The 25,041-nt window shown below is 50.1% G+C and overlaps 11 protein-coding genes across 11 annotated transcripts; 6 read left to right on the top strand and 5 right to left on the bottom strand.

Annotated features, from left to right (window-relative positions):
• Window positions 1-118: 118 nt before the first annotated feature.
• Window positions 119-2,334, top strand: N7484_008830 (FACT complex subunit POB3; the record flags this gene model as incomplete). The annotated part of the gene is made up of 5 exons (XM_057119217.1): window positions 119-162; window positions 477-699; window positions 755-1,269; window positions 1,321-1,926; window positions 1,986-2,334. The coding sequence occupies 5 exons, from the start codon at window positions 119-121 to the stop codon at window positions 2,332-2,334; spliced, it is 1,737 nt and encodes a 578-aa protein (XP_056968772.1).
• Window positions 2,335-3,279: 945 nt separating this feature from the next.
• aspB (septin AspB) lies at window positions 3,280-4,927 on the top strand (the record flags this gene model as incomplete). Its single annotated transcript, XM_057119216.1, has 4 exons — window positions 3,280-3,283; window positions 3,371-3,652; window positions 3,732-4,177; window positions 4,232-4,927. 4 exons carry the CDS (start codon window positions 3,280-3,282, stop codon window positions 4,868-4,870), a joined length of 1,371 nt encoding a protein of 456 aa, XP_056968771.1. The 3' UTR covers window positions 4,871-4,927.
• Window positions 4,928-5,691: 764 nt separating this feature from the next.
• On the top strand, window positions 5,692-8,063 carry N7484_008828 (uncharacterized protein; the record flags this gene model as incomplete). The annotated part of the gene is made up of 3 exons (XM_057119215.1): window positions 5,692-5,896; window positions 5,947-6,253; window positions 6,308-8,063. The coding sequence occupies 3 exons, from the start codon at window positions 5,692-5,694 to the stop codon at window positions 8,061-8,063; spliced, it is 2,268 nt and encodes a 755-aa protein (XP_056968770.1).
• Window positions 8,064-8,279: 216 nt separating this feature from the next.
• Window positions 8,280-9,100, bottom strand: N7484_008827 (uncharacterized protein; the record flags this gene model as incomplete). The annotated part of the gene is made up of 2 exons (XM_057119214.1): window positions 8,280-8,778; window positions 8,841-9,100. 2 exons carry the CDS (start codon window positions 9,098-9,100, stop codon window positions 8,280-8,282), a joined length of 759 nt encoding a protein of 252 aa, XP_056968769.1.
• Window positions 9,101-9,469: 369 nt separating this feature from the next.
• On the bottom strand, window positions 9,470-10,708 carry N7484_008826 (uncharacterized protein; the record flags this gene model as incomplete). The annotated part of the gene is made up of 4 exons (XM_057119213.1): window positions 9,470-9,832; window positions 9,883-10,263; window positions 10,334-10,608; window positions 10,663-10,708. The coding sequence occupies 4 exons, from the start codon at window positions 10,706-10,708 to the stop codon at window positions 9,470-9,472; spliced, it is 1,065 nt and encodes a 354-aa protein (XP_056968768.1).
• A 370-nt stretch (window positions 10,709-11,078) lies between these two features.
• Window positions 11,079-11,921, bottom strand: N7484_008825 (uncharacterized protein; the record flags this gene model as incomplete). Its single annotated transcript, XM_057119212.1, has 1 exon — window positions 11,079-11,921. One exon carries the CDS (start codon window positions 11,919-11,921, stop codon window positions 11,079-11,081), a length of 843 nt encoding a protein of 280 aa, XP_056968767.1.
• A 2,958-nt stretch (window positions 11,922-14,879) lies between these two features.
• N7484_008824 (putative cellobiose dehydrogenase) lies at window positions 14,880-16,583 on the top strand (the record flags this gene model as incomplete). Its single annotated transcript, XM_057119211.1, has 2 exons — window positions 14,880-16,412; window positions 16,476-16,583. The coding sequence occupies 2 exons, from the start codon at window positions 14,880-14,882 to the stop codon at window positions 16,581-16,583; spliced, it is 1,641 nt and encodes a 546-aa protein (XP_056968766.1).
• A 709-nt stretch (window positions 16,584-17,292) lies between these two features.
• Window positions 17,293-19,138, bottom strand: N7484_008823 (splicing factor u2af large subunit; the record flags this gene model as incomplete). The annotated part of the gene is made up of 4 exons (XM_057119210.1): window positions 17,293-17,793; window positions 17,844-18,989; window positions 19,038-19,063; window positions 19,111-19,138. 4 exons carry the CDS (start codon window positions 19,136-19,138, stop codon window positions 17,293-17,295), a joined length of 1,701 nt encoding a protein of 566 aa, XP_056968765.1.
• A 187-nt stretch (window positions 19,139-19,325) lies between these two features.
• N7484_008822 (8-oxoguanine glycosylase OGG1) lies at window positions 19,326-20,732 on the top strand (the record flags this gene model as incomplete). The annotated part of the gene is made up of 3 exons (XM_057119209.1): window positions 19,326-19,411; window positions 19,465-20,261; window positions 20,314-20,732. 3 exons carry the CDS (start codon window positions 19,326-19,328, stop codon window positions 20,730-20,732), a joined length of 1,302 nt encoding a protein of 433 aa, XP_056968764.1.
• Window positions 20,733-21,391: 659 nt separating this feature from the next.
• N7484_008821 (40S ribosomal uS15 domain-containing protein) lies at window positions 21,392-22,285 on the top strand (the record flags this gene model as incomplete). The annotated part of the gene is made up of 4 exons (XM_057119208.1): window positions 21,392-21,659; window positions 21,737-21,769; window positions 21,997-22,043; window positions 22,105-22,285. Coding segments are annotated over 4 exons (522 nt in total), but the record flags the coding sequence as incomplete, so codon positions are not given.
• A 287-nt stretch (window positions 22,286-22,572) lies between these two features.
• Window positions 22,573-25,031, bottom strand: N7484_008820 (fanconi-associated nuclease 1; the record flags this gene model as incomplete). Its single annotated transcript, XM_057119207.1, has 3 exons — window positions 22,573-23,082; window positions 23,143-24,526; window positions 24,583-25,031. The coding sequence occupies 3 exons, from the start codon at window positions 25,029-25,031 to the stop codon at window positions 22,573-22,575; spliced, it is 2,343 nt and encodes a 780-aa protein (XP_056968762.1).
• Between the last annotated feature and the right edge of the window lie 10 nt (window positions 25,032-25,041).

The raw sequence follows: 25,041 nt of genomic DNA, 5'->3' as shown, positions 1-25,041 counted from the left end.
CTTCTGGGCACCCGGCCAATCACCAGGAGATGGACTCGAGCCCCATTGAAAAGACCAAAGAAACTCCCAACTATATACTACATATAATCAAAATGAGTGATATTGCTCAGATGCAAGTATGTTCATGAATGAAAACCGATCAAGATTATATGAACAAAGAGGGTATGTATTTGGTTGCGGACCTCCGATGATTGGTGTTCCGAATGAACCTTAGGCAACAACACTAGTCCGTAAATGGGATGAAGTGGTCCTTTCTGCGGCGCGCGACAACGCGAGAATCCGAGAAATTCTGAGAGCTATCTAACCTCCTCTCCCCACACCCATCCTCCCTCCTAACCTCCACGCCTCTCATTCGACCCATTAACCCCAGTTGTCATATTTCAACGCTACACAGACACCACAACTCCGAGAGCCTCTCCACCATGTACATCCCCCTTGTAGCACCCCGGGAACTTCCTGCGCTGACCATCTTCCAGGGAGAGCTTTGACAACATCCACCTTGACCTCTCCAACAATGCTGGCAAGTGCAAGCTGGCAGAGAGTGGTCTGGGATGGCGCCCTGCAGGCGGAGGCGACACCTTCACCCTGGACAGCAGTAACATTGGTGGCGCTCAGTGGAGTCGCGCAGCGAAAGGGTTTGAGTTGAGGATCTTGTCGCGATCATCCGGTGTGATCCAGCTGGATGGCTTTGACCAAGAGGTATGGGAAGAGACGCCGTGGTGAAATGGCCTTACTAACGCATTGGATTCAATAGGACTTTGAACGGTTGTCCAAGGCTTTCAAGATCTGGTACGGTATCAACGTTGAGAACCGCGAACACGCCCTGCGAGGATGGAATTGGGGCAAGGCAGAATTCACCAAGGCCGAGCTTTCCTTCAACGTGCAGAACCGACCCGCCTTTGAGGTCCCATACTCCGAAATCTCTAACACCAACCTGGCTGGAAAGAACGAGGTGGCGGTGGAGTTCGCGCTCTCCGCTACGGACACGAATGGTACCAATGCCCAGCCGGCTGGAAGCACCAAAAACCGCGGTCGCAAAGCTGCTGCAGGTCCAGACGAGCTGGTTGAAATGCGATTCTACATTCCCGGCACCGTCTCGAAGAAGGAGAAGGCCGAGGATGCTGAGGGCGATGAAGATAATGAGGAAGAAGTGGAGGAACAGAACGCTGCAAACCTCTTCTACGAGACTCTCATGGACAAGGCTGAGATCGGTGATGTGGCTGGTGACACATTTGCGACCTTTTTGGATGTTCTGCATCTTACGCCTCGGTCGGTCTCTGTCCCCTTTTTTTAGAAGTTCTCTACTAACTATTTTCTCAGTGGTCGTTTCGATATTGATATGTACGAATCGTCCTTCCGACTCCGCGGAAAAACCTACGATTACAAAATCCAGTACACCGCCATCAAAAAGTTCTTTTTGCTCCCCAAGAATGACGACACTCACACACTCATTGTTCTGGGTCTTGACCCTCCACTGCGCCAGGGTCAGACCCGCTATCCCTTCCTGGTGATGCAATTGAAGCTGGACGAAGAGATCAGCCTCGAGCTCAACATGACCGAGGATCTGCTGAACACCCAATACAAGGATAAGCTGCAACCACAGTACGAGGAGCCCATTCACCAGGTGGTGACCAAAATTTTCCGGGGCCTGTCGGGCAAGAAGGTCATCATGCCGTCCAAAGATTTCGTCAGCCACCACGGCCATCATGGAGTTAAGTGTTCCATCAAGGCCAATGAGGGTTTGTTGTACTTCCTGGATAAGAGCCTGATCTTTGTGCCCAAACCGGCAACCTACATTCAAATGGAGAATGTGGCGATAGTGACGATGTCGCGTGTCGGAGGTGCGGTCTCGGCCAGCCGCACCTTTGATATCACCGTGACCCTGAAGGGCGGTCTGGGCGAACACCAGTTCAGCAATATCAACCGGTAAGTGACTCAGCAATCCGTTACTTTTGCGTGTCAAGTCTAATATAGCTGTCTTTTAGTGAGGAGCAACAACCTCTGGAGGACTTCTTCAAGGCCAAGGGTATTCGCATTAAGAATGAGATGACCGAAGATGCCTCCGGCCTCCTGAAGGCAGCCCTTGACCCTGATGAGATGATGGAATCCAGCGATGATGAAGGCGCCCGGGCTGATCGTGGCTCGGCCGATGAGGATTCGGATTCCCCTGACGAGGACTTCAACGCATCTTCGGAGTCTGACGTGGCCGAAGAGTTTGATGAGGATCACGAGAGCAGTGGCGACAGCGACGAAGAGATGGGCGATGCCTCCGGTGATGAAGGAGCTGGATCGGACGCTGAATCGCGGCCGAAGAAGAAGACCAAGACCGGCTAATAAATGTACAGCTAGTTCCCTTTATGTTTTATCTCTTGCCTCATCTACACTTGTGTTTTATACAGGATGGCGTTTCTATGAAAATGAATATTCTTGACTTTAATCTCAATGGACCAGTTTGTAGTATCCCAGTCATCTGATCTTGGGGACCCACAGGTGTAGAGTGGAGTATCACGTGAGAACTTCCCCCGTTTAACCCCTGATCCATTCATTTATTGACCTCCCGTACTTAGAAACCTCGTTCCCGGAGATTGATAGCTGTACGACAGCCCTATAGAAGGGTTGGGGAAGGACAGAAAAGCTTGGGGATTCAATTTTGACGGGCTCATACCTGTTCGGGCTTCAGTTAACTTGATTTGTTCTAGACCATGCAGTATACTCCCTGTAGCGACCAGGACATTCTTTTGCAGAAACGCGGCAATAGTAATTAGGACTGAGGTTGGTGAAAGAGCCATGCAAATGCAGTTGGACCCCGAAACTGCTCCCTTGGAATATTGCAGTGCATATATAGATTTGAATTGGTGCATCTCTTTTTCCTTTTTTTTTCCAACGTATATTTTGGCGCGGGTCGATCCAAACCCACTCCAGAATAGCTGGCCCGAACACCTCGACACGTCCCCCCCCTTTCTTTCCCAGACTGGCACTTCCCTCCTCTCCAACAACTCCTTTCCTTTTTCCTTCTCTTCAAAGCCTTCGAAGCTTTCTTCTTTTCACTCGCTTTCTGTTTTTTTGATATCATTCTGTAAAAAAAGGACACGCCCCTTTTTTTCCTCGTCCAGGTATGACCTCCTTAACCATCTCTGATCCAACCTGAGATTTTTTCCCATCTTTCCCCAGTCTCAATGGACCCCACTAGAATATCAATGCAGATGCTGATGATTTAATTTACCGTCAGGGGTTCTTTTAGTGTTGCCTTCTCCCTATTTCCTCGTCTAATCGTTCGCCATGTGTAAGCGGCCCCGGGGCGGAAAAGCGCCAGCTCTCTAAACAGAGCTCATGCAATCCACCGAATCGAAGACTGATAGATGATGTTTAGCTTCGCCGCCACCTGCGAATGGTTCCCCCATCGCATCCCACGACTCCCCCACGCCCAGCAGCGGCAAGGAGTCGCCGTTCGTCGAGCGCAGCAACCCCATGGGTCAGGGTATCGCCCAGACCGTCAGCTCCCGTGACCCGAAGGCCGTTGCTCAGGCCGCAACCGATATGAAGAACGTTGTCCGCCGCAAGCTTACCGGATATGTTGGATTCGCCAACCTGCCCAACCAGTGGCACCGCAAGAGTGTTCGCAAGGGTTTCAACTTCAATGTTATGGTGGTCGGTATGTGAACAGATCCAACGCAATCCGGCCCGGAGGAAAATGACTAACGCGACAAAAAGGTGAATCCGGTCTTGGAAAGTCTACCCTTGTCAACACCCTGTTCAACACTTCCCTGTACCCCCTAAGGAGCGCACCGGCCCCAATGCCGACATCATTCCCAAGACCGTGTCCATCCAGTCGACCAGCGCCGATATCGAGGAGAACGGCGTGCGTCTCCGCCTAACCGTGGTTGACACCCCCGGATTCGGCGACTTTGTCAACAACGACGACTCGTGGCGCCCCATTGTCGAGAACATCGAGCAGCGCTACGACACATACCTCGAGGCCGAGAACAAGGTCAACCGCAGCAACATTGTCGACAACCGCATCCACGCCTGCGTTTACTTCATCCAGCCCACTGGCCACTCCCTGAAGCCTCTCGACATTGAGGTGATGCGCCGCCTGCATACCAAGGTCAACCTGATCCCGGTCATCGCCAAGGCCGATACCCTGACCGACGAGGAGGTTGCCCTGTTCAAGGAGCGCGTACGTCTGACCATCTTACAACCCTGAGAAAATCCGTTTCTAACAATTGAATAGATCTTGGCCGATATCACCCACCACTCCATCCAGATCTTCGAGGGCCCCCGCTATGAGCTTGATGACGAGGAGACCATTGCCGAGAACAACGAGATCATGTCCAAGGTGCCGTTCGCCGTTGTTGGTGCCAACTCAGAGGTGACCGCCGCCGATGGCCGTCGTGTGCGTGGCCGTAGCTACCCCTGGGGTATCATTGAGGTCGACAACGAGGAGCACTGTGACTTTGTCAAGCTGCGCCAGATGCTGATCCGCACCCACATGGAGGAGCTCAAGGAGCACACCAACAACTTCCTATACGAGAACTACCGCTCGGACAAGCTTACCCAGATGGGTGTTGCCCAGGACCCGAGCGTGTTCAAGGAGGTCAACCCGGCCGTCAAGCAGGAGGAGGAGCGCAACCTGCACGAGCAGAAGCTATCCAAGATGGAAGCCGAAATGAAGATGGTCTTCCAGCAAAAGGTATCGGAAAAGGAAAGCAAGCTCAAACAGAGCGAAGACGAACTCTATGCCCGACACCGCGAGATGAAGGACCAGCTCGACCGGCAGCGCCAGGAGCTAGACGAAAAGAAATCCCGCCTGGAGAGCGGCCGACCCATCGAAGAAAAGGGAGGCAAGCGCAAGGGTTTCTCCCTTCGCTAAGACTCTCACGCCTGCCATTGACGCCCGCTGATTCCCCATCCCACCCTCGACTCTCTCACTCTCTGATATTTTTTTCCTTATTGTCTCACATCACACTCCCTCTGATCTCCTTGACGCGCTGCTCTACTTTATCTTCCACTGGATGGGCCCACGCATCGCAAAAAGAATGGTTTTGAATAATACGATCCGCGGGGGTTGCTTAAGACCTTTTCTTTTTATTAACTTCTTGTGATGTACTTTTTGCTACGCCATCTCTTGTTCTTGCCCGCTTTCTGTGTGCCCTATTACCCGCTCATTTTCTCGTTAATTTCTTTTGGGCATTTGGTTCTTTTTTGGCCGTCTGTCCGTGTGTTAGTCAATTGCAGCGCTTCGGCATTTCCTTAGTCAAATATCTTTGGTAGAGCTCGATGAACCTTGGAAGTGACTCCAATGACCGCTAAGAACATATGTACTCCGCTTTCCAGCTTTCTTGGCTTTAGCTTACCCCGTCCTTTTCTCCACGTCCGTGCTGTTTGGACGGCAGTCGGCGGGAGTCGGATTCTCGCTAATACTATAGGCTGTTGAAGCTTCCCCCTCATTATAGCACCATATCGCGTCATGAACCACGAGTTTTTGAGTTATTGAAAGTAAAATCTATTTTACGTATATAAAGGTATTGTGTCCTGGTAGGTTGTAGCCTGGGCATCAATTTCAAGACAAATTCAATCTCCTACGAGTCGAATTCTCGTGGCTTTCAGGGCCGTTCCGTAATTTCCTTTCTATACAATATGAGGGTACTCGACTATACAGCTGTTCTATTAACGGTACTTCCTCAACATGCCATGAGCACGATTTGTGGAAACAATGGAGATATTTACAAGGATCCTTCCTGCACTTCAACCCAACGAGCCGAAGATCTTCTTGCGCGAATGTCATGGTCCGAAAAGGTAAAACAACTTGGTGGCATCCGCCAGGTACTTGGCGGAAACATGTCTTTCAACAAGACAAAATTTGATATCTTCAACGAAGCACAAGATGGCAATATAGGTACCTGGGCCTGATCTCCTGTCCTTCAAGGCTTAATCTAATGCCAACAGGATATGGCAATCAGTTCAATCCCGCTCTCCCAGCCTTACAGCTAGTGAACAAGCTTCGAGAGAACCAGACGGCGTCAGGTCTGGGAATTCCTTATGTTCTTGTAACGGACTCCATCAATGGAATCTACTTGTTCAACGGGACCTTGTTCCCCGGCACATTGTCTATGGCGTCGTCGTTCAATGTTCCCCTCTATGGAGAGGTTATCGCCTCGATCCGGGAAGAGTGCAAGGCAATCGGTATCAACTGGGTTTTGTCACCGGAGTTGGATGTTGTGACGGATCCTCGATATGGCCGTGTGGGTGAAACGTGAGTTTCTTCGACACTCACCTCCTCCTAGACTGGTATTGATTCGACATCTAGATATGGCGAAGATCCGTACTTGAATGGAGAGTTCGGCTTGAGATACGTCCAAACCATCCAAGAGAAAGACGAGAATGGGTTTATGAAGGTCGCAGCCACAATTAAGCATTTTGTTTACGGCTGGGAGGCTGGCGGCATCAACACAGCGCATCAGTATGGGGGCATCAATCATGTCTACAACGATATGCTGCCTCCGTTTATTAGGATCATCTCCGAGGGGAATCCTGCTTCGTTGATGGTTTCTTATTCTAGCCTTGATCGGGTTCCAATGTCTGCGAACAAGTTCATGCTCCAACGGGTTCTTCGAGACGATCTCAAGTTTGAGGGGATTATCATGTCTGATGCTGGAGCCCTGAATGATTTGGCAGGGGAATTCAGAATCGCCCAGACATCTCAAGATGCGGCGATCTTGGCCGTCAAGGCAGGCATGCAGATGGAACTCTCGCCGGGAGAAGAGTCTGCCACACAAACGCTGGTCAATGTAACCAACGACGCTGAGATTACAGCGCTGGTATCGAATGCTACGTTTAAAATTCTCGAGCTCAAATTCAACCTTGGTCTCTTTGATTCGCCTCTGCCCTCAGTTGAAAATGCTATCAAGATCCTTCGTGCGCCACCGCACCTCGAAGCAGCGCGCAATATCTCTCGCGAATCAATCGTACTGCTTCAGAACGATGGTTTTCTCCCCCTGGGAGAAAACAAATCCCGTACCATCGCAGTACTAGGACCGTATGCCTCGATCATCGATCCAGGTTCTTACGCACCCCACAGCACAGCGGATCAAACCCACGGCAACTCCCTCCTTCAAAGCCTGCAGCACGCCCTCGGGTCCCAAAATGTCATACACGAACCAGGCGTAGACTTCCTCGACCGATCGAATTCCACCGGCATAGCCAGCGCGGTAACGGCAGCCAACTCCGCCGACTTGGCCATCCTATCTGTAGGCTCACTGTCAGTCTACGCAAGCGATCCCCTCTACGACAAACGTACAGATGGAGAGTTTTTCACACATGCCGACTTAGGCTTCCCAGGTCTCCAACAAGAACTGATAGATGCCGTCCTCGACACGGGCGTTCCTACGATCATAGTCCTCAGCGGCGGACAAGCATTCGTTCTGAACAACTCGACCCTCCGCGCAAATGCAATCCTCCACACGTTCTTGGCGGGCGAATATACCGCTGACTCGGTTGTGGAGATTCTCTCCGGGCAGGTGAACCCCAGCGGCAAACTTCCTATCAGTCTCCCGCAGGCGAATGGCGCGTTCCCCGTCGCCTATAACTGGTTACCATCCGATAACCACGGAGGAAGCTCTGGGAGCCCAATCCATGGGTCATCTGCTTGGCAGTTTCCTGCCCTTACGATTGAGCCACCGATGGCGTTTGGATTTGGGCTTAGCTATACCTCGTTCAACATCTCGGAGGTTGAGGTGAAGCAGGCCTCGGATGGGGGAGATCCAGCGTTTGAAGTCTCGGCTACTGTCACGAATACGGGGAGCGTCGCTGGACAGGAGGTTGTGCAGCTTTATTTTAGGCAGAGTTTGTCGACGATTGAGTTGCCCGTTAAACGGCTGATTCGTTTTGCCAAGGTTGGTCTTGGGGCTGGTCGGTCGAAAGTTGTCACTTTTGTAGTCCCGCAGGAGGAGATGGGGTATTATTTGAATATGGAGTGGATTGTGGAGAAGGGGAGGTATACATTTTATGTTGGGTCTAGTTCGAGGAGTGAGGATTTGCAGGAGCGGGATGTGACGATTGGGTGAGGACATGAACTCCACTTCGAGTCCTGAAATCTATACTTCTCTGACCCTTCTGCCGGCTCAGAAACCAAAACTCAAGCTTTGGTCCATAGGATTTCCGTAATTGGCTTTTGGGCTATGATGAAAAATGGGAACAACGTGGGAATGTAATATAACACAGCCAGATTCACGACCACATTCAGCAGAGGTACAATTCTTTTGCTCCAACTTGCGGACTCTTTATTTATCAGCAATCGTCAAAACAATACCAGCAGGTAATGGCATACCCTCTTCTGGCGCCCGAAACGACATCTGGACCTTGCCCTCCTTGCGCAAGATAACCACCACATCATAAGCACGATCACTTGGCGGATCCATGAGCCCCTCCACCCGAAACCTTTCAACCTGACTCCGATCCTTGGACCAGATCTTCTCCATATCTTTGAGTGAGCGGCCAACAATCTCGCGATACTGCCACCCCTGCTCATCCAGAGCACTTTTGAACTGGGACTGATATGACAATGGATCCAGGTGGGGAGGGATCCTCTTCGCCATATGTCGTTTGGCGTATACCCTCGAAAGAAAGAGGAGCAGAATGGCCCCCACCGTCCAGTATGAAGACCAGAGAACATCTTGAAGGAGTGGCTTTCTCTTTAATTCTTTGGGACTATCCCGCATTGTATCACGGGAGATATTCATTGCCTCTGCAAATACCACAAATACTAATCCAATCTTGGAACTATATTTTGTCATTAGCTAGATGCTTGCTGGAAATTGTTGTTTTGGTGGGAGAATTTTTACACATTATGCATATATCCCAGGGCGATGACGCATCGGATCCAGAACGGTGTCCGGGAACTTTGTGACTCGAATCCCGAGTCACCGTTATAGGTTATGTATCTGTCTTCCGGGATATTGATCGCACTGAAAGAAGGGTCCATTTGGACGCCGCGACGGGCGGCGACAAGGAACTGTAGTGGTTGGAGGATGTCGGTGTCTTTGATTGACCTGGGCGTGGTCTCGGCGTCGACCTTCTCGGTCGGGAGATTGGAGGTTTGCATTTTGTGAACTTCTGATTTGGGAGAAGAAGAAACAGCAGACAAGAAAATCCAAAGAAAAGAGAAGTGGGAAGGGGAGGGCGATTGTGCTCGTAAGGCTGTGAGGCTTAGCACTGTGGAGCCGAACTGAGACAGCGCCAAACTAACCTGATTCTATAGCGCTAATCCATTATCGAGGCCGCTAAAATATACCAGAGTTATTTCTAGTAAAGTATTCAGTATTGAATTCAGGAATTGGGTTTCATGTGCTGTATCATAGTTCATTCTATTTATCTCCTGGGAGTCTATGGCCAAAAGAAGTATACTCATGAACAAGAAAACAAATCGACACTCTATAAACAAGCCGTTGACCATTTAAATCAAAAGAATGACCTACAGCTTCGCCCGAGCCCCATTCTCCGAAAACTCGATCTTCTTCCCGGTGATCAATGACTCCTGCAAGGCACACCCAATAGTAACGGCTTTCACGGCCGAATCCAACCGCAACGGCGGGGCAGTGTTATCCAAACAAGAAGCCGTAAACTCATTCGCCTCGGTGATGAACGCCTCCCGGAACCGTCCATAATAATCGGCTGGAATCTCGCGTCGGATACCAGTCGACTCATACAGGTTCACGAGGTTCAACTGGGGCTGCGTGTTGACAGCGATCTTGCCGTTTGTACCAAAGACTTCAGTGCAGTCTTCTTGACCAGCCGCCATCATACGAGAGCAGTAGAGTTGGGCGATTTTGCCGCCCTGGTGTCCAATGAGCATCTGGTCTGTCTGGTATGAGAAAGGATGCTTACATAGAATTCAATGATGCCCAACGCATTATCACGATCATTATGTTTGCGCAGATCGGGCTGCACGGCTGTGATACCGATAGCAGTGACGCTCTTTACCTTGGTATCCTCGCCGAAGAACCACAATGCCAGATCAATATCGTGAATCGAGCAGTCCACAAAGATACCACCCGAGAACTCGGCATAGGCCACGAAGAATCCACTTGGATCGAGCTTGTCGCATGTCTGCGAGCGGAAGACGGAGGGGGTCCCGATGTCGCCGGATGCCATGCGTCGGTGTGCATCCCGGTAGGAGGCGTCGAAGCGACGGGAGAATCCGCAGATGACTTTTTGGTTGGGGAATTTTTGGATGGATCTCTTGTAAGTGTCGACCACTGATTGGGACTAGATCCAAAGAAGATAGAATGTTAGAAAGTGGTTCGAGATATTGGTGTTCTTTGGGGTTTGTCCTTACAATCTCCGGGCTGGTACTAATGGGCTTCTCGCAGAGAACATGTAATCCCCGCTCAATGGCCTTGATTGCCTGCTCAGCGTGCACGGTAGTCGCACTAGCAACGACAACGGCCTGGAGAGACTTTTCCTGAGACAGCATCTGGTCGTAGTCAAGGTAGGTGCGCACACCCTTGAATTCGTTCTTCGCGGCATCTAGCTCGGCTTGCACGGGCGAGCAGACGGCGATGAGCTCGGCACGGGGCGTCAGTGTTGCGAAGTGACGGGCATGGCGCATGCCTAGAAGTTTTCATCCATTAGCTCAATCAAGGCGGAATTGAAGTATTGTCTTACCCATGCGGCCAATACCGGCGACGGCAACTTGGAGCTTTTCGGTCATGGTGAAAGGAATTGATTCTATAGAGGGCTTGGAGAGTATAGACCAGAAACCATATGGATTGGAGCGAGACTTATATAGCTAAGATTCCAGATTATGCATATGCCCCTCATCGGAGAAGACTGATGTGCTGTTTGCATTCTACTTGATTGAGTAGTTCGACGGCGACGAATGCCTTTCCTGGCGACTCCACTTCCCCGCACTTTGATCTCCGTACATACAGTTCATCGAAATTACTGAACATGGTAGGTTGCGGCGAATGCTTTCTCTCCGATCTCTAATACATGATTGAACATGACCAATTTGGAGATTCTCTCCTCATTTAAATCGCGAGATATGGATTTCACTTGTACATGTTTCGTTCATTGCTGCATTACTCCTCATCGTACCCCTCCCAACCCCACGCTACTTTCAACGATTCCTGGGCACTCGAAGTGGGATACGCATGCTTGTCCTCCAACTGAATCAAAACACCAAGCAAAGCCTCCTGTTCCAATTTCTCGGTAAACCGATCTCCACACATTCCAATTGCAGCGGAGGCCGTCACCAGACCAGGAGGACTATGTTCATTAGAGAGCGCAATCCCACATAACCGCACAACAATCGACCGCACTTGTTGATCCACCGATCGCATTACTGTGCGCTGACCGGGACCGAGACGGGGCAGCTTGGGATTGTATACCGTGAGCAAAATCCGTGCAAGTTCGAGAAACTGGAGGCCTGCAACATGGCAGTTGTTCAGGTACCACAGCTCGGGGAAGACCTCACCGCATGAGCGATCAGGCTCTCGGGAATAGATGGGTTTGAAACTGGGCGGACCTAGCTCAGTCCAGAGATTTTCAAAAGCGACGAGCTCCTCGTAGCGTGCGAGGCGCATGTCGGTTCCTGGTTGGTGCAGAATTCCCATGCTCGACTGATGTCGGTCCCTGGGCAGGTCTTCCTCGGACCCATAACAATACTGGAGTACATCGGCACAGTGAATCACTAGCCTGTCCGCCCAGACGTAGTCATCGGCGGGCTCAAAGGATCGATATGGCTCACAGGGTCCCAAAGGGAGTCGGAAGGTTCGTTGTTTGCTAAATGCGGTGGTGATTTCTTGTCGCAGGGCAATCCAATAAGCTGCATGGCGCAGCCCGTATCCAGATACTGCGGGCATGATCTGAGCTTCTAGAAAGATTTGGATACCCCGCAGTGCACTTTCAGTGTCCTGGCCCATAGCAGGAACTTGATCGGAGTTAGCGGCAAGCAAATCTGTCAAAGTAAAGCTAACTTACAATCTACCTCTTCATAGAAACGTAATATTACAGCCGCGGCAAGGAGATTTTCATCCTGGGCCTCCCGCGAGTGGTCTGAAAGTGAAACGAAATGGGCTATGCACTCGTTGTGGTAATGGATGGCTGTCTCCGACGTCAGATTTGGTAAGGCCTTGCCTCCATAATATACCTGATTCCCACGCCAATGTTTTTTGATCCGGCTCAAATGTCTGGCCGAAGCAGTATAGATGGCATTGAGCAAAGGTGGACAAGTTCGAGCTCGTAAAGGTACTGTGCAAGCAAAATGGCGCTCCCCGTCGCAAATATCGAACTATAAGATATGAGCTGAGTATTACAAGAATCTTCAGGTACGTACCCAAGGCGCTAGCTCAACAACGAAATATCGCATAAGGCAGGCCTCATGCTCATCTAGGTTGGGTAGTTCCCCGTGAATTGGATTGACGGAATCACGCGACCCTTGAGAGGAATGGCTGCAATGTGAAAAGTGAGGAGAAGCGGACAGTGACTGATTTGCTGGTGACAGCTGCAAGGCACATGGTGAGTAGCCCAGATTAGTATCGGGCCCGTGTGACTGCACTAATGGATTGGATATATTTGGAGCTGCTTTGGCCGTTTCGGTGAGGGTAGACGACTCGGCATAAGTCCGATCCTCAGAGAACACACTCCGGCGTCTCTCCGATGCCGAGGGGGATGTAGGGTCATACCCTATATAATAATTCTGAGCTATATCGGCTGTCTCATCGATATACTTATAATCCACTGTTATCGAATTAGTAGCTGCGATTGGCAATGAATACAACAGGCACTCGGGTCTCCACACCGTAACCAGCAGGTAACCAAGGTTGGTCATCTGCAAAATCATACTGAGCACTGGCACTAGATCCATGACGAAATCTCGAAGAAATAGCCTGCCAGAGGCAAGAAGAGCCTGTGCGCTTGCACCGATGGCATTTCGGCTTTTGCCCATCGCCTAGATTGATCAGTACTTCCAAGATTGACAACTAAAGAATCCTGAATGTACTCACACTTCACATGACGAGCTGAAATGTATAATCAGCTAGTTTCCACTGCTCGGCTTATTTGATGCCACTTACATCGGCATTCCTGGCTGTGTGATTTGATCAGTGGTTGTCACTGCATTGGCGGTGTGGGTACTCACCAAGGAGTGGCCTTGCTCCGCATATTGCGTCGGATGGAAAAGCGTAGGTGAATGGAGAGTCGGAATAGATTGACGGGTGGAAAATCAAGGGAGGAGTCGCCGAGCATTTCCATGCGGAGAAAATGCGGGGTTGAAGTCTGGGGATCGTCACACAGTGAGGGGAGCGCAACTTCCCAGGTTTCCTTTTTTACTCGTCCTGAAATGCTCAGTAGATCCTCACCATCATCTACCAAATCTTCTGGCTTATTCTTTGTTTATTTGCTAGGTCGAAGAATCATAATCTGCAGAGTGAAGAGTTCGGGGTCCCGGTCGGATTTGTGACTCCCCTGTGTGAGGAGATTCCTAGCTGCGGACGACATGGTGAATGCCAGTTTGGTCACGAAGCTATCTCAGCCAGATGAATGAATTGGATCAGTTGCTTCTGGAGAAATGGAAGATGAGAGAGAAGAGGCTTACATGGTCACATCACGTGTCTACTCAATTCCTACGTCAGAACATATAGCAACCCTACTAGAGAAGCTGGCTGGAGGGGCATCGAAAGGCAAAAATAGGTGAGATATTGTGTTTAAAGCCCTAGAAGCAAGCTATTCATCGGGTTAGACATATGGGCCTAGAAGAATTAAAAAATAGTCCGTGGCTACCTTCTAAATTCCTATCAAGCTATCTTGCTCTTCTTCTTCAGTAGTGCTCGGGTATGGTTGGATCAACAACCCTGATAAAAAAGCCCCTGACCATTATCTTGTTCATGTTTCCTCTAGTAAGAAATAATTATGCGTAGTAGCATGACCAAATGCCCCTGACCACTCGACCAAAAACCTGTTTGGCAGCGAAACGAGTACCTCATAGGCTATACGGAGCGGGGCTGATGATCAGATAAAACAGCCGAACGAACCGTCTCTGCCGAGCAAGACCGGAATTCAAGCAACTAAGATCATGTCTATTCTATGATCATTACTATCTCCGGTGTGAGCCGAGTGTTGATCACGATCAGCCCCAGTGTAGGTGGAGCAGCTGTCGCGGTCTCTCAATAATATTACCTTGGGCATCCCTGCTTTTGACCGGAAGCTCAATATATGCAATTGAGGTTCCGCATAAGGTGTGAAGCAATGTTTATTTCGGTAGTTTCAAGGGTCATTGATGGCGGTCTCAAAAATGCCTAGTTATTCCGGGTGAACGAACAGCCGGACAACGGTGATCTCAATCAGATAATGCAAGTCGAGTTAATGAGATTTTGTCTCAATGATCCCTGCCTCTTCAGAAACGTCCCCACTCAACCCATTCGTATCATAGGATACCGGCCGGTCCGAAACATGGGTCCGACGGAGCAAGTCGAACAGAACGGCCTCTCGGGAAGCCGTTGGCGTCCCGAGTGGAGCCATTGATGATATTTGAGTGGATAACATGCGCTGACATATAATGATGGACTTACACTATTCTTCTTCTGGCATGGGTCCTGGGAGTTTTCTATGCTCAGTGGCTTGCAGAATCCACCAGGATTTCATATACTCTAGTGTCAGCCGCTTTCTCAGCATTTTCAATTTTGCTGTAAGCAACTCTAAACCAGACCAGGAAGGTAGCCACACGATCGGGATTAATGGCACCATGGAAGACTCCCAAGATCGGTTTTCGGCCTTAAAACCCATGTCAACAGGCCACTGGATGTAAACTAGATTCTTAAAAGGATCCACGCCCGGTAGAAAGGAATTCCAGATTTCGACTTCAATCTGTTGATTGTTTTACAATGCGATTCTCTCGAGGCTGCCAAGCAGCCCTTCTGGCTGCTGCTGGAACCCTGAGCTCAGCGACCACCTTCAAGAATGGCTCTTATGACTACATCGTTGTCGGTGGTGGTCCCGCTGGTATCATTACTGCCGAGCGCTTTGTCGAGGCTGGCAAGAGTGTGCTCCTCCTTGAACAAGGTACCGGCCCAACAGTCGCAACCGGCGCGAACGAAACCCTCCCGTGGAACGAGAACCTGACCTCAATCGACTTGCCTGGACTATCTGCCGACGTTGGTTCGCTTGATGCGTGGGATGAATACCTATGCTCTGATACTGTAGGATATGCTGCCTGTGTGCTTGGTGGTGGAGTGACTATCAACTACATGGTTTTCGTTCACCCGCCAGAGCACGACTTTGATGACAACAACAATTGGCCCGAAGGCTGGAAGTGGAAAGATCTCAAGCATGCTGCGGCCAGGCTGTACAAGCGCAATCCCGGTACCATCTTGCCCTCGGCGGATGACAAGTACTATGACCAGGGTCTTTACAATGTCCTCTCGAAGTTCTTGAGCAACCTTGGCTGGAAGTCGGTCAATATGATCACCCAGCCCAATGAGAAGTACCAGGTCTACAGTCACCCGGCATGGAACATCAAGGACCAGATGCGCGCTGGTCCCGTCCGCACCTATCTTCCCCTAGCCCAGAAGAGCCACAAGTTCACCCTGGGCCTGAACACCAAGGTCCTCCGTGTTGTGCGCTCTGGAAGCCAGGTCACTGGCATTGAGCTGCAGACTGCTTCTGGCAAGACTGAGATTGTAAACATTGCCCCCAACGGCCGTGTCGTTCTTGCTGGTGGTGCACTTGGTACTCCCCGTCTGCTCTTCAACTCCGGCATTGGTCCCAAGAAGCAGATCGAGACGGCGAAGAAGGCCGGTATCACCGTGCCTCCACAGGAAGAATGGATCAATCTGCCCGTGGGAGTTGGTCTCAAGGACCACCCCATCTTCACCATCCTGGCCAAGACTGATGGCGATTTCGGCGTTCCCGATTATGAAAGTATCCTGAACGGTAGCGACACCAAGGATATCAGCCTCTACGACAAGGGAGATGGTATCCTTACCCAGGGCAAGCACCGTCTGACTTGGTTCTCTTCCAACGAGCTCAACGGCACTACTCGCTACTACCAGGGATCCTGTGCTCCCAACGCTGACTCTGTTCTCGATGTCACCACTTACATGACTCACGGTCTCACCTCATCGGGTGTGCTGGGTATTGACGAGAACCAGAAGACTGTTTTTGAGCAGTCTCCTTACCTGCAGACTGCTGGTGACCGCCAAGCTGCTCGTTCCTTCATTCAGTCGCTCGTCGATGATTTCAATGAGCCTAACTCTGGATTTGAGTTGGAGACCTACACCAATGTGTCTTCTATCATCGCCACTCTGTCCCCCGGTATGCACTACACCACTACTGCTAAGCTTGGTACCGATGATGGCCGTGAGAACGGTACCTCCGTTGTGGATATCAACACCAAGGTGTACGGAACTGACAACCTGGTAAGTTGTTTCTTTCTTTCAACAGCATCTATACAATTTTGAGACTAATGAATGTCTTTATAGTTCATTGTCGATGGTAGCATCCACCCCGACCTTCCCACTGGTAACATCCAGGCCACCATCATGGTTATCGCGGAGGCTGCTGCCGCTCGCATTCTTGCTCAACACTAGATGAGAGATTTGAACTCTCTCTAAAAAAGTTAAAAGGATGCATTCTTTGTATAAACTTTTGTAAAAAAGACCTTTGATGACATTACTTCAGTGCATGAATATGAATGGATCGATGTTCATAATTGAATAATGACTGTTTCACGGAGATTCCCGAGAGACTTGAGGCTGACCTTGTCACTTTCGGACTTAATGAGGACTGTCAGAATGTTGTTGAGTTTCAGGAGCAGGTGAAAGGGACCCTACAAAACAGGTGATATCCAATGCGTCACTGTTATTGCCAGTGCTCCTAGCAGAGTGCTGATCCCCCTAAGTCAGGTATGGCTGCTGGGTTTTTGAGACCTGCCTCAGGCTGTGGAGTAAATTGGTCTTCAAAGGTTGTCACGTAGAGAAGGAGAATGAAGAGAGGAAGGATAGGAGAAAAGGAAAAAGAATTGTGGGAGTGGGTGACATGACAAACTATTTCAATTGATAGGATATACTTTCACGATATTGAACCATTCCTATCTGCGTCAATCATCCGTGAATACAGTGAATACAGTCAACATGGCCATGGGTGTGAACATAACACGAAATACTAGGCAACTGGAAATCCTCGGAACAGTAAGCCGTGACGTGGTTTGTTTGTGTTGCCTACCTGCTATGATACATTTGGACTCCCGCAGGAAGCAAAGAGAAACGAAAAGACTAGAAAAGATGACCCGCTCCCAAATCACCAAGCATCAACATCGAAATTTTCCTCTCCGAAGTAAGAAACAACGACAGTTCGGTCTGAGAACTTACGGCCAGCCAGTGCCTTCAAGGCATTGGTCGCCGATTGCTCGGTGTCGAACTTGACGAAGATCTTCCCAACGCCCGAGGAGCTACGACTGCCACCGCTGGGGCGAGGAATCTTCAGGCTCAAGACCTTTCCGAACTTTCCACACTCCTCAGTGACATCCTCCAAGATCTCCTCATAGTCATCATTATCAAGAAGTTCATCGACAGTGACCATGTTCAGAAGCTGCAGAACACGACCAGTCTCCATATCTTGTGAAGTAGTCTTGGCAAACATCGACATCGCATTGACTCCCATGTCCAGACCAGCTGCCTGGGTAGTACCGATACTAGCGCGGACGACCTTAAGATGGCGGTCACCGAGCTCCATACCGTTGAGACCTTCCACAGCGATAGGAGTCGCGGCGGGATCAGCATACTCACAGAAGGCGATACCCTAAAGGAGTTAGTAATGAACGTAGGAATAGGTCATTAACAAGTACTCACCCGTGATTCCTCAGTGGAAGAATCCTTGACCAGGATGAATGACTTCAGTTCACCAAACGACTTCAGCAGCATTGTGACAGGCTCTTCGGGAATATAGGACGGGATGTTGGACACGCAAATCTTGTTCGGTGAGTCGGGTACCTCGCTGAGAAGAACGCCTTCCTGGTACTCCTGGTCTGCACTTCCATTGGGCACAATGTAATCCTTGGGGCGCCGGACCTCCAGCCCCTTATCACCGCTCTCTGCCATAGTGATGCCATCGAATGCCAGAGCAACAGTGGCATCAGCAGGGCTTTTAAATTCCAAGAGAGCGAATTTCTGATCTTCTGAGACCTGGGCAGAAATACAAGGATCGACGCTGTGAACCACATTCAAGCCATTCAACTGTAGGTTGAAGAACGAAATTATGGCATCCCCAGTGGTGCCAGGAGGAATGTTGTAGACAAAGAGACGCTTGGATTGGCGGGAGTTGGATGGCTTGAGGGCGGTATTTTCCGTAGCACCGGCAGGCTGGTCCATGAACGCCTGCAGACGACTGGGATCCATTGGTTGTTGCCTGGGAGCTCCCGGTAGAGGGAACATACCAGAGAGCTTGGCTTGCTCTGCAGTGACATTCTCATAACCCGGGGGCTTGATATCCCATTGAGTCAGACGACGCTTGCGTTCCAAGATTGACGGGACATCGGTCAGGTCTGGTGTAGGCTCCTTCCTCCGGGGGGGTGTTGCGGATCTCTTGCGCTCTCTTCTATCACCACCGCGGTCTCCACGGTCCCGGTCACCACCTCCAGCACCACCACGGCGGGGGCGCTCCTCGAAGAGGTCACGTCTCGGAGGTCTGTCTTCAAAGTCGGGTCGGTCAGGTCGACGGCGGCGATCGCCACGATCTCCTCCCCGGTCTCCCCGGTCTCCTCGATCTCCTCGATCTCCACGATCCCATTCCCGGTCGTCTCTTCGGCCGCTCGAGTAGCGGTCTTCGCGCTCACGGGCACGGTAATCGCGGCTGGAGGAATACGAGTTGGCTTCAGGCTCACGACGCGCGCCTCGTGGGCCGTAGTGAGGTGATCGCGATCGTCGTCGCTCTCCTCTCTCAGGTCTCTCTGCCCGATCACCCCGATCTCCTCGGTCTCGATCACGTCGCTCGTCGCGCTAAAATGGGTTAGTCGCATTCAAGCCACTTGTAACGTTGGCACTTACGTAGTAGTCGCGAGGACGACCAGAGTCTGCAATTGTTAGCCTAATTCCTGATGGCCAATTATAAGAAACTCACCCCTGGAAGAATAAGTGTCGCCGTTCATGTTGAGCTTAGGAGTTGAAGAAGCTCTTGCTGGCTTCAGTGAAGGGGAAAACTGGAAGCTCCTGCACGGGGCGGTACTGTGTTCACCGCTTTCCATAATAGGAGTAAGCGGGAATTTGCGGCAGAATCACTTCCTTATCGTTTTCTATCGCGTCAAGGTTTCAGCGCAGCAAATAAACTCCTAAAAGATGGCTTTCTCAGATTGGCGCAAGCTGCCGGTCAGCTTGTCAGAGCTCTGTATTAATACCACTCTACGTTGTGGTCAATCTTTTCGGTCAGTTCCTCCCAATTAGGTAACTTTCTTCCACAATGCTGACCCCCATGCAGATGGCACAACATTGCCGAAAGTGAAGAATGGCGATGCGTCCTTTATGGGCGCCTGATCTCTTTGAAACAAGATTCAAGCTATCTATACTATCGCACCTATCAATCTCGATCATCTCCATCTCTCCCAACCCCACCTGCATCGGATTTACCCTTTCGCGCGCAATCAGACACAGAATCCAGTGACATGAAAGACGACCACACCCTTCGCATAATCAAACATTACCTTAACCTTTCATCCAATCTGGGTGATCTGTATGCGCAATGGTCCTCTGATGACCCTAATTTCAAGAAAAAGGCTCCTCAATTCACCGGAATTCGGATACTGCGCCAGGATGCGTGGGAGGCCTTGGTCTCATTCATTTGCAGTAGCAACAACAACATCTCGCGCATCTCTCAGATGGTGGAAAAGCTGTGTCTTCACTACGGGCCATTCGTTGCTACAATTGAGGGCCGCGCCTATCACGACTTCCCGACACCCGAGGCATTAGCTGGCAAGGATGTGGAAGGCAAACTCCGCACCTTGGGATTTGGATACCGGGCTAAGTATCTTTACCAGACCGCTGTCATGGTGTCTCAAGAGCGAGAGAAAGGATGGTTGGATGGGCTTTCTAACCCAGAGTCCCCTGCATTCGGTGTAGAGGCAAAGCCGGGTGATGAGATGAGACCCGAAGGTCGCCAAAAATACCGAGATGCCCATGAGAGCTTACTGGAACTTCAAGGTGTTGGGCCCAAGGTGGCAGACTGTGTTTGCTTGATGGGTTTGGGATGGGGCGAATCTGTGCCCGTTGATACTCATGGTAAGTTGCTACAAGTCCTGGCGCTCGTACATGGCTCTAATTCGATTGACAGTATGGCAAATTGCCCAGCGAGATTACCGCTTCGGCAAGGGCTCTCATAAGTCCCTGACAAAAGCAACATATGATTCCGTGGCCAACCACTTCCGCAAGCTCTGGGGCCAGGAGGCCGGATGGGCGCAAAGTGTGCTTTTCACAGCCAATTTGCGGTCCTTTGCAGATCGACTTGCAGCAACAAAGGTAGAAGTAGCTGTGAAAGAAGACGATTCAAAGGTTGAGATTAAAACTGAAGTCACGACATCGATGGCTTTGACAGCCCCCAAGCATGAGGACGTCACCGTCAAACTGGAAGAGCTTGAGAGCAAGCCCATTGTCAAGAAAACTGTAAAGAAACGCAAGGCAACACCAGACGGAGTTATTCATGCTTCGCAGACAAGCGAAACTCGACGGACATCCAAGAGACTTCGACGTTGAGCTAATGAGATGATCAGACCCATAGATGAGTTTGACACTACGTTGAAAATAATATGTACACTAGAGCATTGATGAATACACCATAGCCGCTCATACGGAATCATCGAATGACATAAAATTGGAATGAAATAAAGTTCAAGTGTAAATCCATTGGTTGCTATGCTAGTATTGCTTTTAGAGAATCCTGTTGTCTAGAGAGCAGTCAGTAAGAAAGCTTCTCCATGTGTATGAAAACATTTCATAGTGTATTGAATGAGATCAGAAGTCCAGTTAGATCATCGAGACGCATCCGAAGACACGCCTCTGACATAAGAGGTACCAGAAAAAAAGTATAAATGTGTTTTTCATCATAAAAAAAAAGGGGGGATTGTTGACAAGGAATAGGGAGGCAAAACTGACCTGTTAGATGTAAGTCGGAGGCGATCATAGAATTTGTGACAATGGTGATGATGTTGGCGATAACGGGAATCTCTGCGAGACTCGTCTTCACTGTCTAGAAAACATAAAACCAGAACAGTTGAAGAAGTACCTGGGCGGGCATTCCGCATTAAATAGAAGTTGCGGAACTGAAGTCCAGAGAAAATTCCTGCAAAATAAGCGAGCCACGTGATCCACACACACCCGCCGTCCGACCTTTCTAAATTATCTCCACTCGAAGAACTTCGATTTCCTCATCCACCTCGACAACCTCCGACCAGCTCTCCTCGCCGGACACTTCAGCAACAATGGGTCGCCTTCACTCCAAGGGCAAGGGCATTTCGTCCTCCGCCATCCCCTACTCCCGCACCGCTCCCGCCTGGTTGAAGACCACCCCCGACCAGGTTGTCGACCACATCTGCAAGCTCGCCAAGAAGGGTGCCACCCCTTCGCAGATCGGTGTTGTCCTCCGTGACAGCCACGGTGTTGCTCAGGTCAAGATTGTCACTGGTATGGATTTCTCGATGGAGTTGCGCCAAAATCTGGATGATTTGGACGGTCGCTAATAATATTTTTTTCGTTAACAGGTAACAAGATCCTCCGTATCTTGAAGTCCAGCGGTACGACTCCCATCGCCAACCCTCTCTTCCCTTTAATTGGATGAAATGAACGTGTGAAATTGTATGGGAAACTGTCTTCGAGCAAAGAACCGAAACTTTCTTTTGCCTTGAGTGTCATACCTGCAACGATCCATTCATTCTCCTATAACTCTGGTCGCAGAAATGCACCAGCAGCTAAGCCTCTGCTTGGTCAAGAACATGACTGACAGAGAGATTTTGGAATACAGGCCTCGCCCCCGAACTCCCCGAGGACCTTTACTTCCTGATCAAGAAGGTATGCCATACCCTTCCCCCTGTCCTTGATTGCGGATCGATCTAAATTTTGTAATCTCTAGGCCGTCGCTGTCCGCAAGCACCTTGAGCGTAACCGCAAGGACAAGGACTCCAAGTTCCGCCTGATTCTGATCGAGTCCCGCATCCACCGTCTGTCCCGTTACTACAAGACCGTCGGTGTCCTGCCCCCCACCTGGCGTTACGAGAGCGCCACCGCCTCCACCCTTGTCGCATAAGCGTATTAACGGTGTGTTGGTTTGTGGTTTTGGAGGATCGTGGTCATGGAGCAATAATGCTGGGTTATGCCTAGGATTTTGATTTCATGGGCTAGATACGCCAGATAAAAAGAAGACTATTACGAGTTATACCCCTTTCATGCCTATTGATTTTATTTCTCTTGCCAAAGGCAAGTTGTAGCCTGTAGCCAAAGCTCATCCACTCGTGTAACATTTATAAAGACATCAAGTATATGCTTCGGGAAGATCCCGATCTATCTTATGTGCATTTTCTGAAAAGGGCAGACATAACACCTACTCCATCCTCACTTCCCTCGCAACGGCATTGCACAGCTCAACCTGGACCCCGGCAGACAGAAGAATATGGATCCATAACCGCTGTGTATCACTCAATCGATCATTCTCGGATTTGACCTCCGCAAACATGACAGTCTTCGTCTCAGGATTCCAAAGAAAGAGATCAGGGATACCACCGCCACGCTGTTGGTATTCCTGTGCCATGACCTTACAGATAGTAGCCAGTGCCTCACCTCGGAAACACCGCCCAATTTCAAGCAGATCCTCTAGTTCAAATGACCAGTCAATGCCGATAGCACAGGGTTGTGTAGCTGCTTCACGGGTATGAGTTTCCCGGATGATACGTTCTGCGTCGCCATTCGTAATCTCGACTAGTCGGTGATTGATCTCTGATGCCCGAGATGGGTAAAACACGTCTGTATGGAGATCGAGGGGACAGGTTTGGAATGGTGTTTGGAAGACGTTGGGGACGTAAGTAAATAGGATATCGTAGAAGAGGATTCCGAACTGTGAACCTGCGTTAACTCTCACATCCATTTACATCTAGGGAAGATTGAATTGACTTACCAGAGTTCGAACGATGCCTCCTTCGGAGTGATATCCTTTCCAGCCGTGATCACGGTACCAGCTTAAGCACATGCTTTCCACTCGACACTCCCCGCCTTCCCTCTCGTCAATCCATATTGTAGCTTTTCCTTTCTTCGCGGGTTCATCCCGCTCGATACGGATTCCCTCGATTGTCCGTTCAGCCGGTTTGCTCAGCATCACATGGCCGAAATCATGTTGTTCTCTCTTAACGACTTTCAGGGCCCTTTCAAGCTTTGTTATACGTTTTTGCAGATCGTAATGGTATATCAAGTGACAGAGGGGATCTTCCAGGCCTTCCTCACACGTTCGCAGCGCAATTCGTTTCCAGAACTTGCGTTGTTTTTCTTCGTTTCGGTCTTCTGACGGCGTTAAGGCCCACATATAGTGCTCTTCTAGGAGCGCTTTACGTTGGTACCAGGCGCCACGACGAGCAGCGTGGAATAAACGCTGGTCAAGGAGCTCTGTGAGGACCTCATGCTCACGTTTATGTTCCTTGAATCGACCCAGTGGATGCAGGCTTTTGTGGATGATCCGTGTGTAGACCCATGCGGGAGAAAATCGGCGCAGATAAGCGCCCTCGCCGCTGTCGTAGATGGAATCTTCTTTCTGTTGCTCTTCTTTGGTTAATTCTTGCCAGCGAGGATGAAACTTATTAGCGAGATCAATGATGCGTTGTAATGACTCTGTACTCGGGGGGCCATTGAATTCCAGGATATTGTCAATATCAAACTGGGTCCGCAGAGCAGCTTCAAATTCCATGAGGACTCCCCTCGATGGGAATATGGAATTTGATCGGCATACGATGTATTCAGGGAAGTTTCTCCGCGATATTTTGGCCAGAATGATTGTCGTCAGTGATTTCTCGGTCCACTCGGTTGATCTATAAAAGACCAAATGCACGCGCTCGAATAAAGCACGAGGTCCAGAAGAGAGCCGGATGCAATCGCCCGTGTAATCCAAGATCTTCTCTAAAAAATGGCTTTCTCTGTTCTCAGATTGTGTGCTGTCTGCCTCGTTCTTGAACCCAAGGCCTGTTTGCGTTTGACTGGTCTCACATAGAGCTGCCAGCAGCTCTTTCTTGTTCTTGCCCTGTACCTTGGCCTCCTTGGCAAATCCCTTTAGTTCATCGAGCAATAAAAGAGACGATGCCTCTTCCAGAGTCTTAATCTCTGATGTCCCATCGGCAAAGCGAAAGGTGCCTTCAAAGTCCAATTCACTATGCTCTTGATCTTCAACTTTCGGCAGTGTTCGATCGTACTGAAGATCAACGGCTACTGCAGACAAGTCGGAGATGTCGGAATAATAGCCCAGTCGATTGACCCGATGCCATGCGGAAGTCTTGCGCAAGAAAAGCCGCACATATCTAATACCATTAACGTCTCTGAATAATTGATACAAGGAAAGGTTTTATGGACGTACAGATACTGAGACTCATAGGACAAGCCCTTCCATTGCGTAAACACCTCCGTCTCGGCTTCACTAAAGAGATGTGGTTCTTCATCCAGCACGGTCTCCAATGCCAAGTTGAAAGCATCGACATAGATGGAGCTTTTCCCCTTCTTCCAGACGCCGTCACGCAATCTCACTTGCAAGCCTGACTCCGCGTCATCCGCAGCCTGTGATGCCTCATATGCTTGAATTGCCTGCTCGTCCGTCTCTATATCCGGCAATGAGGTTTCAAGTTCTGTTTGACTACTTTTAGGCGGGTGTTCAGCCTCGTCAACTGGAAATGTATCCACCACCCCAGTGGACGGACTGGGGCTTCGTGGCGGCTTATCGCTCTCCTTGCGGTCCAGATCGACGTTCTCGTCGGATATTTTCCTGCGTTTGGTGGAGCGCTGTGTCTCGTAGTAGTGCAGCAGAGACATCCTGCAGCAG

The sequence above is a fragment of the Penicillium longicatenatum genome (assembly GCF_028827895.1).
Source record: "Penicillium longicatenatum strain IBT 33135 chromosome Unknown contig_6_segment0_segment0, whole genome shotgun sequence".
NCBI classification, from domain to species: domain Eukaryota; kingdom Fungi; phylum Ascomycota; class Eurotiomycetes; order Eurotiales; family Aspergillaceae; genus Penicillium; species Penicillium longicatenatum.
Note: the sequence above shows the minus strand (reverse complement) of the source record. Positions and strands in the feature narration are given on the sequence as shown.